Source organism: Lepisma saccharinum, chromosome 6 (assembly GCF_977018435.1).
Source record: "Lepisma saccharinum chromosome 6, izLepSacc3.1, whole genome shotgun sequence".
Lineage (NCBI taxonomy): Eukaryota > Metazoa > Arthropoda > Insecta > Zygentoma > Lepismatidae > Lepisma > Lepisma saccharinum.
The window spans coordinates 2,367,938-2,381,402 of NC_139234.1; the positions used below are offsets into that span (position 1 = coordinate 2,367,938).

General features: G+C 41.1%; 1 protein-coding gene across 3 annotated transcripts in view; it reads right to left on the reverse strand.

Annotated features, from left to right (window-relative positions):
* The window catches only part of tay (tay bridge kinase), a 624,643-nt gene that overhangs the window by 201,510 nt on the left and 409,668 nt on the right, over nucleotides 1–13,465 (reverse strand). For all 3 annotated transcript variants that reach the window (XM_083123369.1, XM_083123368.1, XM_083123367.1), the window contains 2 exons: nucleotides 13,284–13,397; nucleotides 10,291–10,326 (listed from right to left, as the gene is read on the reverse strand). In XM_083123369.1, coding sequence (XP_082979495.1) covers nucleotides 10,291–10,326; nucleotides 13,284–13,397 — 150 coding nt within the window. The remainder of the gene's footprint in view (nucleotides 1–10,290; nucleotides 10,327–13,283; nucleotides 13,398–13,465) is intronic.

Sequence of the window (13,465 nt, forward strand, 5' to 3'; positions counted from 1 at the left end):
GGTAGAAGGAAAATAAGAAAGTTATACGATTCAGACAAAACACTGGAAGGGATTCGATTTAAAATGAGCCTATGTATAGTATAGTTATCAGATGACCCTCGGAATACAAGTAAAGTTATAGCAACCGATTTTCTTACATAGCTTATTAATTTCTCGCTCCTCCTTTCCGATTTCCTACATAAAACAAACATTTTCAGAAATATGATAGGCTACATTATATTACAATCATCTACTAGAATATCAAATATGGATTTTTTACGACCTTAGCTGACCTCACTGTTACTGCTACACGGAAGCATATGAAATTTGGGTACCGGTATTCTTTGACATCGCAGTGATCCATCTCCCAGCCCTATCTTTCGGCACATAACATCAAAGAACGCCCGTCTTCGATAATCCCTAGCGAAAGCTCCTCAGCGAATACTGCTTTGAAAAGAGAGCGCTATACGAAACATTTCCTACCCTTTTATCAGTGTCACAGGCATTCAAAGAGCTGCGAAGAAGTTTTTACGAGCCACGGAGAGATGGCGCCACCCTCCAGTTCAGCGCCATCAAAACCGAAATGCACGACGGATACTTTAAAGGGGGAAAGAGAGGGGGCACAAAAAACAGAACAGGGGGGGAGAAAATGTAATGAAATATGCAGAAGTGAAAAATAGAAACTATAAAATTCCTAACAAACAGCATAATCACAGGCTTTAAACTTTTACGAGGAAGGACTAAGTGCTTTTTTGGAATGGTCCAATGGCATAATGCATCGCTTTATGGTGAGTTATCAAGAATTTACGAGGTATAAAAGTTTCAATTTCTCTCTTCTGACTTGCAGCGCGGAGCTGCTAGTGCACCCTGGCGAGGGAAGCTGGAAGCTGATATCGAATGGGGTAAAAAAAGAATAGACACTTATCTCCAGTAGCGTACTGTCTGTCCCTGAAGATCAACACTGAATTACAGCGATGCGTTTCCCCATGTGATGACTTTGTACTTCGTCTCCTAAACATCCCCACGGTCACATCTTTCCTTCTCCCTTTTTCTTTATAGTTGCGGGTACGATGGTTGCAAAACCTCCCCCTTTCAACTGCAAGCCTTCCGAAGAGTTTAATTGCGAAGACTATGATAACATGTGAGGTTAAATTGTTAGTTTCAACGAAAAATTAAACCGAGAAAGGCAACAAATGAACACACATTTAGGTTGATCGTAAAAAAAAAGCAATAAACGAATCTTGTGTTTGGATGGCAATGGTTCTTTGTGTTTTCGTTGTTGTTACAGCCTGCAGTAATTGTTACTAACCAGCAGACTGTCTGTTTTTTTCTTTTTTTAAGAAAGTGGATTTTCAGGATGGCAACATTTTTTTTCTTCTCTTTTGCCTTGCTCGGTTGTGCTACACTGAGACGGCAGTGTTGCAAACTGGTTCGAATAGTCAAGGAACGCCGTAGATCTCTGATATAGTATGTGCAACGGTCGCAGTGGACTCAGAAAGGGTTCCTGAAGAATAAGCGCTCTTAACTTTCTTTACCCCCAGAATTTCCTCCAGGTACCCACTTTATACGACGCTGGGTGGGCGCCGGAGACGCCTGAACAGGTGGAGGGAAAAAAAAAATCCTGGTTTCTCGCATGATAGTCAGACGCCCTAACGACTGAGCTAAGCGGCTCATCATTTACCTGAATCAAATTTCCTTTTATGTCAATTAGTATGAGGACCATTACAATTAAAATGTCGAATATAACCACCAAGTCAACCGTGATCGAAATCAATAGCCACCATTCTCAATGCGTTCTTTCCCCTATCGAAATGTAGAAGGTCGCCATCGTGCAAATTAGGGTTCAGGCGCTGCTTCAAGAGCGGGCCAGAGATTCCATGGCCCACCCTGTTACATCAAATAGTCAAATAAAAATAAAACGGAAGTATACACATGACATGCTTATGTATTAACGGCTATTACATAGTTAACCCAATTGAGGTACTTTCAATGGTTCAGTTTTTTAAAAATATATTTGTGGTGCATCTAACTGGAATTGACAATCATTGTCTACATTTATACCTGATAAAATATTTAAACGTAAGTTAACAGGCAGATTGTTACATTTTAACGGTATAGTATTGTAAACCTTACCATAAATTCTAACAGTGTGCTTACTGAATTATTCCAATAATTTTTAAATAATTAAAAAGTGGGAACATTTTAGTTTTCCCAAGATCCAAATTTAAAATATTTAATCATTATTATTCTTTGGGATTTAACAACGCGAAATAAAAGAAAAAATATTTTGCATTTCAATAAACTTGGCTGGAATGTGTTAGCCGGGTATCTTCCAATTTCTGTAAGGTAGGGATTGCTGCTACAACTATTTTTAGGCATTCCCATTGGCTGGTAGCTTTTTGGGGTAGTAATAATCTGTGCTGGTTAGGTCAGGCTCGTTGGATTTGGTTCTCTTAGTAGAAGACGGCAAGAAATAGTTGTAGCAGCAATATCGACCTATCTATAATTTCCATTAAACACCCCTGCACCTGGGAAACTTTCTCTTCATATAGCAACACTGCCCCAGGCACACACATTAATGCCTAAAAATCATCGCCTTGTGAATCCAACCCGGGTCCTCCACGCATCAGACAAACGCCCTTCCGATATTTCTCGATTTGCTTGCTACATTTCTGCAGCATATTTTGACATTCCGAATCCACGTCAATCCTAATTCTAGTTTTAAAAGATGTCTCGTCCTATCACTTCACGACCACGCTGTCACAGATGCTACACGTACACCCGATCGTAAAAATGTCCAATCATTTTATGGACGCCCTGTACATGCATAAACGCTACATAATAAATCGCTCTCAAGAGCAAGTGCTCGTTACGACAGCGAGAGCACACACACATTTCAACGCCACAAGGACGAAATTTAAAATTAAAACCACTGCCATATCCTATTTACTACCCTCTACAGCTTCCGCCCCTCATCCCCTCCAGAAACATTGGCAAACACACTCGGAGCTGTTTCGCGAGTCCTATTTTAAACGGCCCGTATAAAGCTTTTATTGCCCCTCGGTCGCCAGCGCCAACTACCGGCCATTACAAAATTTATGACGTTCATCAACAGTCTATGTGGTCTGGGAGCTCCTCTTACGATGCACATTTCTACGGTTACGAGCCACTCAAAAACCTAGGGAACTCTTATCGCAGAATGAGGACGTCACCATACTTTTCCCTCCTGCGAACCCCTCCGCTCCGCCCCAGAAAACACAGTTGCCATCCCCTTGACGGAAATAACAGTCAACAGTTCATTGAAAGAGTTACTGTAGCCACGATACTACAGGCCTTATTTCATGATTGGCAAATAGGTTCCGGAATAGAAATATTACTCATCAAAAACCGTTAAATGTCTACGTCACTTGAATTGATTAATCGGGACTACTTTTTTTTAACGCGGTAGGCGAACTACTTCACCACGGAGCCCAGCAACTGAGTAACTTTAAATATCTGTTTCTCTACACGAGCAGCTTGTGTGGTACAAAAAAACTACCAACAATAAAATGTATTACTGCCTATGCACGCTTCCCTACGAAAAGGTTCCATTAAAGTCTAGCATACAAGTTGCAGAGAAAGCTGTGTATGCCCGGTTGTTTTTTCGCTCTACGCAGGTAGTTACTGCGCAACTGAATCCTGACGTCAGAGGTTCTTTCTGGGTAAGGCGCAGGAGCCTACTGCGCATCCTCGTTCACAAACTTCATCGGATTTGCAAATTTCGAATAAAATAACCATGGCCAGCGCCATTCAACACTTTCTAGACCTTTCTATGACCAGCAAAGCAAATATCTCGGCTCACAAAGTTTGATACTGCAAACAGCCTCTACTATATAGTCGCCTTTGCAGCTACCGGATAGAACCAACCAGTCGGAGATCGGTTGTGTTCGGCTGGCATCGTTTACTTTCGTGTCCCAAGGAGTCTAACGCCGAATGCAGTACCAAACGAGGATCGGAGACACTACACGTTGCTACACCACCTAGACGTATATAGTTTCAATGACGTGTGTGTCGAATGTTAAGTTACGAAGTCTGTACTTCGAATTTTTCCGAGGGCACAAGCATCCTGGCGCTACATTACAGTGGAAGCCTTGTGAGGGGGGGATAACGGTCGAAGGACCTCGGGAACAAGGAAAGGCAGCATTACGTCTGACTACAGGACAGGTAATGTCCTTCGTGCAACATCCACTTCGCAGCAAAATAGTGACCCGCACAAAGTACCCATTCCACTTCCCATTTTCTGAGACCACTGGCAAATATCAATAGCGTGCACAGTACGATATCTCTTGAGGATTTTCCGCCATGAAAAATATGTTGTAGCGTGACTTCCGGTTAACTTCATACTATATTCGCAGAGATTTTAATGTTGTTTAACAACTTTTGGGGTGAATTGAGCAAAATGGCTGTGACAGATACTAAAAATTAATGTCTTGAATTGATATACTGGGTGAGTCTTTTAAAAGAGGCCCCGTGGAAAATGTGCTCCTTGCTTGTAGGCAACCCTGGTACACCGAAGAGAAGAGCGGGGCAGAGAACAGTCCAGGATATGTCATGTCATGTCATGTTGTCGAATATCCTTGGCACCGATATCCTGGACTGTTCTCTAACCCGCTCTTCTCTTCGGTGTACCAAGGTTGCCTACATGCAAGGAGCGCATTTTCCACGGGGCCTCTTTTAAAAGACTCACCCAGTATTACCATGTTCACTAAATATCAAGCTAAAACATCATTAACACATTCCTAAATGTGCTCTAGTAAGTAGAAATCTTGAAAGGCCAAAAAAGTATCGTTCTTCTAGATGTAGCCAAGTAACCGGAAAAGTCGCTAGTTTCGAATTTCACTCCGGCATATTTAGAGACCGGCGGATGGAAACACTGCAGAAAGCACACCCTCTTTCCACCCTTAAAAAAACAGTAGCACGGAAACTGGCGGTAAGGCCGCGTAGCGTCGTTATCACTCCTCAGCTACCCCTTCCACACCCCGTCCGCTCCCCACCCCCCGCCTGCCGAACGGCACAAACTCAGTTACTGCTCCTCTCCCCCTTCCCGTCGCGCCGGCTCGCAAACTCTCGCTTCCTCCACGAGGATTTAATACCTCTATTAAGTTTGTAGTGCCGGCCGGATTGGCAATTATCCCCCCATTAATTACGCGAAATGGATGTTACCCCGGCGAACGAACCGCCCCCTAGCTGCACTTGATTGCGCGATGTTAACTCGTCGATTGTTCCCTTCGTAACCTCCCACCCCTCTTTAAAATCGCTGATGTATAAAGACGGGGGAGGACACGGAACGTTCCCTCCACCATCGACGATGTTGCCTTATTTTATCAATTCGCAGAGACGTGCACTAAGCTTCACGAGTACATGCTCCGTATTGATCCAGGACTAAGATGTAGGTCATGTACTATTAGGCTAGCGATGACGCACCTAATGGTCTGTAATAACAGCCGCATGGGGTTTGCAGCCAGTGCATTTGGAGTATTTGGAGTAATGTTTCTTTTTCGAGGAAGAATAAAACCATCACTCTACTCTTATGGGAACGTACGTTATGTATTACTGAAGCATTTGGTGAGCACTTCCGACGTCACGATACATGTTTTGTCTTTATTGTGTTTGGTAGAGCTACCTAAATCAAGTGTGTTAGGAAATCAAAGGTCACCCCACTTCTTCACTATTTAATATAGACACAGGGGTTCTTGCAAAATCATATTTGAGAACACATATCAATGTACGTATAATGAATACATATAAATTGAATGTATAACTTAACCTTTAAGTAGGTAGGTGGCCAAATTGTACACAAGTGGGTAGTGGGGTACGCACGACACCCCAAAGAAAAAAATACACTTACAGTTATAATTGTAATATGTGCAATTTTACATTATTTGTACGGTTGTAAGATTGTGAATAATGAAAATAACTAAATTTGAAACTTTTTATGCACATTTTTATAATTTTCCTTTTTCCTTCTATTTTATAGGGACAATTCCTTATTTTATTATATTTTTTTACTTTTCCTTCCAAACAGAATACACAATAGTTACTGAAAAGTAGCATACAAATGTACGAGGATTTATATTTAATCATTACTAATTAAATGGTAAAACATGAACATGAATTTGAGGCTACAAAAAATATAGAAAAATACAGGCCTATAATTTTTGAATATCACTACAGTTCGAGTGTGGGACCACTAATTCCTCACTGTCACTTTCTTCTGCTCAACTAACCACGTCCAATAACTCTTAATAGCTTTTTGACACGTTCCTGTTCTTTCTTGTATTCCATTTCGAAGAAAAGAAAAGCCACAAGTATTGCAACACTCGAGCAAAATAAAGTTTAAAATAACACAATACGCAAGTAGGTAAGTGGGGTGCTGATAACACCCCAGAACGCGGAGTTCTTTGTTATTGTGGACCAGCGCACAACAATCAGGTGACTAAAAGACCTACCCATCAAGGAGTAAACAACATGAAGGTAACGGAAAGATGAACAGTGTTGCCAACTTATAAGACTATTTTTTTAACAATTTTTAGACCTGGGGTGTTGTGACCGCCTCACATAACCACTTAAAGGTTAAGCACTACGTTTTCCAATTAATGTATAACTTTGGTACTATGTAGCTTTTCAATGAACGTAAACTTTGGGCAGCAGCTTTCTAAATGACCCTATAAATACAGCACCACATATTCAATTAATATATAACTTGGTAAGGTGTGTTTAATAAATACATAATTTGCGCAGGACCACTTCAATGAATATATAATTTGGGCAAGACTATTTTAATCAATATATAATTTGTACAGCGTCCTTTAAGTAAATGTATGATTTGGGTAATAGAATTTCTATGAATGTAAAATTTGGGCACCACCTTTTCAATGAACTTATAATTTGAGCACTAGCTTTCCAACGAACGTATAATTTCGCTCCCATCTTATATGCTAGGAAAATGTTCATAATATGTTCCAATATAGTCACTGAAACATCCTTTTTACATCCCAATAACATCCAGAAAATGTGTCCACAAAATGTTTTTTCACATGTAAATAATGTCCAGATAAGATCCAAATGTAGTCTAAAAAATGTATTTTTTGAATCCATACAATATCCAAAGTACGTACAAAGAATAGCTATCTAAATCAAAGCATAATGTCCACATAACGTCCCATTTGATGTCCAAAACATGTCCAAAAGTGATCCGGAAATGTCCATAACATATCCATTTCTGGATATCACGTATGCGGACAAATGGATATCTTAGGGACACCCAATGGATGTCTATTGGAAATTCCTGGATATCCATTTGAAACTCAGAACTTCCGACACGAATATCCAAAGGATATGGAATGGATGTCTTTTTGGCATTGACCGTATAACTTGCGCAAGATCTTTTCAATCGTATAATCTGAGCATCACCCTTTTGAATGGCCTATAATTTTGGCGCTAACTTTCCAATAAACGTATAATTTAAGCCTAAATTTTCAAGGAATGAATAATTAGTGCGCTCGCTCTTCAACGGATATATAACTTGAATACAAGCTTTTTCAATGAACGAACAATTTCGGTACTACCCTTTCCACAAATAGTTAGAGCTGGATTCATGGGCGTCCGCAGGATTCTTCTCCAGGGAAGCGCAAGCAAGGTATTTTTTTTGCAGGGGGCAAATTAGGCATATAGTATAATATAATAGTATGCCCCTTCAAAAAAACCTGCTTCAGTCTGAAATTTTCATGTTCCTTCAACGCACTTATAACAACATAAATTACTGACTGAAATGAAATTATGTGTGAAATATAATGAGGTGGACATTCATTTTCCAGGGGGGAGCCGTGACCCCACTTGCCCCCTTCCCGACGTCCATGGTTCGATTGTCTTTATAGAGAGGTGTGGGAAAGAGTTTAGATTAATCAGAGAAAAGCGTAAAAGAAAAAGAGCGTAATATCTTTATATTATTATTTTGATGTGTAATGTCGAACTTGGGTTAATTATTCATTAGCTATCAGCCTCGTCTAGCTTCCTTTTCCTTACTTATAAAGTCTTTGGTTGGTGGTACTGAAAGGTTGGTACTCCTGCTCAATGAAACGAGGGTAGGGAGCATCTCTGTAGCTCGGCTCATCTAGTAAGCGAATCGGCGGTCTGGCCGCAGAAAAATCGATCCCCTCGCCTTTTTTTCGGTGGACAACCACCGACATCTGCCGGAGCCACATCAAACTACCCCAGCGGAGAGGCTAAACTCCCTCCTTCCCAGCACCGTGGGAGAGGGACCAACTGCGGCAAACTACGAAAAAAGAACGGAAAAAGGGACAGGCATTACGTCGTGCGGGTAGTCTGCGACGAAGGATACATCGTGGTATCGTACGAGGATTTCCCTCCGGTCGCGAGTGTGCTGCCGCCTCGCGGTCCCACGGGGGAACTAAGTCCACCGGCGAGCGTCCGAATTGCTATTGAGGGATTCTGTGGAACGAAGTTTAAAAACTGCTACCACCATAATTGCGTGTGACAAACAGTGTAGGCGCCTCGCTTACATTGGGTGTGTGCTTCGAAGGTGGCTTTCAGTTGTTAAAACTAATCAAGTGTGTTTATGTTACCTAGAGGAAAATGTCTAAATATGAGTCCCCCTTTTTATTTTGTCATTTCGGAGGGAAAAATAATATATCAAGCACCTGGTTTTAAAATGAATATCTATGAAATATATACTTAAATGTAATAGCATGCTAAAGAACAAAAGGTCTCCATATTTTTTAAAAAAAGCAATTTCCAAAAAATGGTAAAATGATGTATTTCAAATTGTTGTCTAAATATGGGCTACTAGTGGCAACATCACAAAAAGCAATTAAAATTTAAAAAAACAGTCATTTATCGCTAAAACATAAAATTCATATTTATGAATAATCTGTTGTTTTGAAAATCACACGGGATCGGTAAAAAAGATAAAAAAGAAAAACATCCAAATATTTGTTGGAAATGTGATCTCAACATTAGACCTCATGTCAAAGCTCTCTGTGGTACATATTTCACAAACAAATCATGGCATTATAAAAGCCCACATTTGTTTTATGTACCGCTAATATCATAACCTATACAAAGCAGATGAGAATTCAGAAAACGCAGAGTTAAAACATACCTGCAAAAAGTTTTCGGAGGTCGCAATTCTATAACAGCGTTCAAGACCGAAACTAACTACCATTTTCTCTTGCAAATTGGCGCCGCAACCTTTGTCCTTGACAGATAACCAGTTCCCATAGCCTTTGCCAGGCTGCAGCACCCGGGAGCGCTGATAACTCCAAAACCCATATTTAAACCTTCGCCCATATTTAGACCTTCTGCTCTACTAGTTGCTACTAGATGAAGATAGGTTTACTTACACTGACTGGATTTCAGGACAATATTTCCACTACAATGAGGCTCCATAAGAAATTGATACTGAAAATGCAAATAATCTTTACTCATCATTATACAGTAGATGCATTGGCGTTAGTCTCAATTCGCAAAGTGAGCGAACTTGGACACTGGCTGGAGTACATGTGCTGCATTTGCTACTGGCGGTTGACATATGAAGCTAATTCTATCTACCAACTAACTGTCTTCCAGGGCGTGTGCGCTGGAGCGAGTGGCAATATCAGTTGATAAGTGGACGCTGTAGGATGAACATCAGCTGTTCTGTAGCATCGCTGTCAAGCTTTGCTCGCTGATGTTAAAGAAAGCACAATGGGACATCTACTTTCTCCAACTCTCCCCAAGGCCCAAAAACTAGCGTTTAAAACCGCGCGACGGAAAAAACAATAAGTTTGGCAACATGGCATGTGTTTCGTTCCACACTCTGAGACACGAAAGTAAACGATGTCCGCCGAACATAACTGAACCGATTTCTGAATTCGTTATGTACAACCATTGGTTGAAATGGTGGGGAAGGGTGGTTGTATCCGACATCACAACAATAATTAGGACAGGGCTTTGTGTTCTGCAAGTTACTGCACGCCTAAAAGCTGATGAAAATGAGTTTTCACTGTAGAATAGGTTCTGTGTTCGTAGTGAATAAGAGATTGACTTACCGTACTGTCCGAACGCTGACATGTCGAAGTTGAGCTAAAAATTAAGTTTCCTTCCTCTGTTTGGTGCTAAAATTAGGTGGGGAACTAACTTATAACTTGAAGAATCCAGCCGGCGACAAGACGATTCCACCAATAACAAATATTCGATTATCGAGGAAAGAGACGCTCCTGCAAGACGATGCATGTTCCCACATTCCAGATAAAAAAAAAACTGGATACTTACGATATATCCCCTTCCTGAGCTGGAATGACTGCTGGCCTGCAATGAGAAACAAAAAAAATATCATTAAAAGTTTCTGTAACACAAATACGAGGTGCGATCAGAAATTTATGCACGCAAGTGGGCCTGGAGCGCTGCGCAGGACAGTTGTAAGCATCCTGCGCATGCGCACTCCGTACTAGTAAAGAGTGGGTAAAATACGTAAGGTCAAAGCATGGAAAGAACTGCCGACTCTGCCAGACACTTGTACTCTCTCTCTCTCTTGGGGCGATTAGTATAAGATCTAGCTTTGAAGCGACCAGCGTGTATTTTTTGACCGCATCTCGTGTAAGGAAAATAAAGCATGAAAGTACAAAATATGCTAAAATTACAGAAATATTTCCCACAGTGCAATCATGAATTTGTATTTTGTTAATGTTGCGTCACTTTTCTGCCTGTACAAGATTCTCACGACGTGTACTTCTGAACCACTATATATGATATGGCATAATTACAAGCAGCATCAAACCTAACACACCTAACCTGGAAGAAAAAACGTTCAACTGCTAACAATTTCAAACAAAACAGAAATACGATTAAGAATATCGATTCAAACACACTTTGAATGACAAAAAAAATCTTACAAGAAGTGATCAGGATTCGATCTAAAGAACCGAAGTTCTTGAAGTGTAAAAATGCAATAATCAAGAGGCGCCATGTTAACCACTACGCTACGAACACTTTCCCAGCATTAGGGCGCGTTATACCTATCAGCGAATGGGTAATTTCATCATGTAAAAAACACGCCACTACTGGCTATTGCGATTAGCCATGCCTACAATTGAGACTTAAACATAGGTTTTGTAAATCCGAGCTAGAGTTTGCGTAGGAACACTGCTTCACTCCTTTCCACCTTTTAGCCCCCCCCCCCCCCCAAAGCCCGTCATTAGTCCATCCTGTGCCAGGCAGCAATTTACGCAAATGAAATCAGATTGGATCCAAGGAAGGAGGAGAAGGTGACGTCACGCTCCCTTCCAGCGCCTAACAGCATGCTGTCACGCGATCAGGTGCGGATTGAACAAGTGCAAAGCGTGAAATACATTTCTTAAAGCGGTGATACGTGGTTCAATGTTGCCAATCCTATAATAAAAATACTGCCCAATATGGTTCCAAAACAAAATTTCAAGTTCCACAAGTGATCTTTGATTCCCAGCGAGTACAAGAACAGCCGCGTCAACTCAATATGCAAACGTTGCATGCCAAATCTCTTGAGTTTTAGACAGTGTCTCCTCGGATGTTTGAAGCAGAATATTTATGACTGCCATTATATACCCTCATTGTATCAATATGGCAATACCACAGATGAAACATCGTAACGGGCTACAGAAAAAAGTCAATTCATTTACAATTTGGAGATGGAACGTTTGCATTATCAGTGGACGAATTGCGTAACAGATTAAAAAAAGTGTTGGGCAAAATGATGTTTGTATATTTCTTATTCTAAGTCGCTTCTCTTCCGATTTTGGTTAATCGCGACGATAAGAACGAAAGTGTGCTCACATGAAATATCCATGCCCAGAGCAAGGACTCGAAGCTGGAACTGACAGTGGACGTAGGCTCGGCAACATAACCATTTTTGTAACTTGTCAAAGTGCGTTGGGTGGTCGACTCAAAACCTCACTACGGATGGTCCACAGTTCGATTTCCGGTCTAAGCATAGGTCTAGTTTCCTTCTTTGTCAAATTAATCCAATCACCATTCATCTTCAGCGTCGCGATTAGACCAAATTAACTAGAAGTCGCAAAAAGGCTGATTCTCGTGGATGGCGAAATCCGGCGGCAATTTTCATGTCTCTAATCATTGGAGTAACTCGTCGAAATCTCCGCAATGGCTGATATCGAGAATGTGTGAAACCTTGCGTGCATATCTATGTGCCTTCAAGCAGAAAGAGTATTACATCTACTTTCAATTTAGTATAATGAATCCGCTTGTTTTCAACGTTTGACAATGTAGGATGTTTGAACCCTGCAGGGGCACTATTTTCGTTGCATGAATCCAATCAGAATTACCCATTTCTGTCAACACTAAAAAATCCCTCCGACACAGGGGCAAAAATTTACAAAACCCTACATGTAAAGACATATCCCTCAGTTGGCAACACTGTGTGCTGGTCTATCGTCTAGAGAGAATGCATATTCCATGAGCTGATACGGCGTCGTGATTAATGTTTCCGCGAATTACACGATTACGTTACGCATAACCAAGGGGAACAGCGCAGAATTATTATTCACACAAGTGTTTAGGCTCGTGTATAGATAAGTACAGCTAAGACAACAACGTTTTCAAAAGATAGGGAAAGCGTACCTTGCGAGAGAAAAGCGATATATCGAAACACAGATGTGATTTAACGCTCTGTCCGAATTTCAACCTGCCTAAGCAAGAATCTGTGTCTAAGTGGGGGACGACGGCGTTTCATCCAATCAAAAAATGCTATGCTGCACAGCTTTACATATTTTGAGGTGTGTTGCATACATTAAGATTTCAAAGATTTCAAAATGGTCAAATTTTGAGATCTTTGCTTTTTTGAAAGTCAATAACTCTAAAACTAAGAGCCCAAATAATCTGAAATTTGGCAGTTTTCGTCAACTTTACTGGTACTACCCCTGTGCCAAAAACTATCCATTTCTCAGATGTCAAAGTTCAGACCATTGGTTGATTTGACACGGAATGACTCAAACACGCAAAATAGGATACGCCGCTCACTGCTGGAAAACTAATGAGGAAACACTAGTGCCGCACTGCGGACGGTGTGAAAGATTAGCTGCTCCCTAAACTGAGGACACAATTCCCATGTGCACATAATTTATATGCCTTACTTTACAGAACTTGCATTTATTGACAGATTCAAAACCTGTGTATGTGTACATCGGACGTGACGTGGTTTGCCGTCAGCCGATGTACGTGCGCTGCTGTTGACTGACCAACCTGCATTCATCTACCTCGGAAGTTGTACTTACGTCACTGAGGCGATCGTGCGAGCTCTCCCGGGTGGCGGGGCCGTTCAGTCGCTCGGAAGCTCTGCCACTGTCGTCACTGGTACCAGCGTCGTGATTCAACGTCGCGACGAATCCCTGCAACAACAGAGAAAGAGGTGAGTGCACAAGCAAAATGTTTGACAAATGATTGAATATACATATAT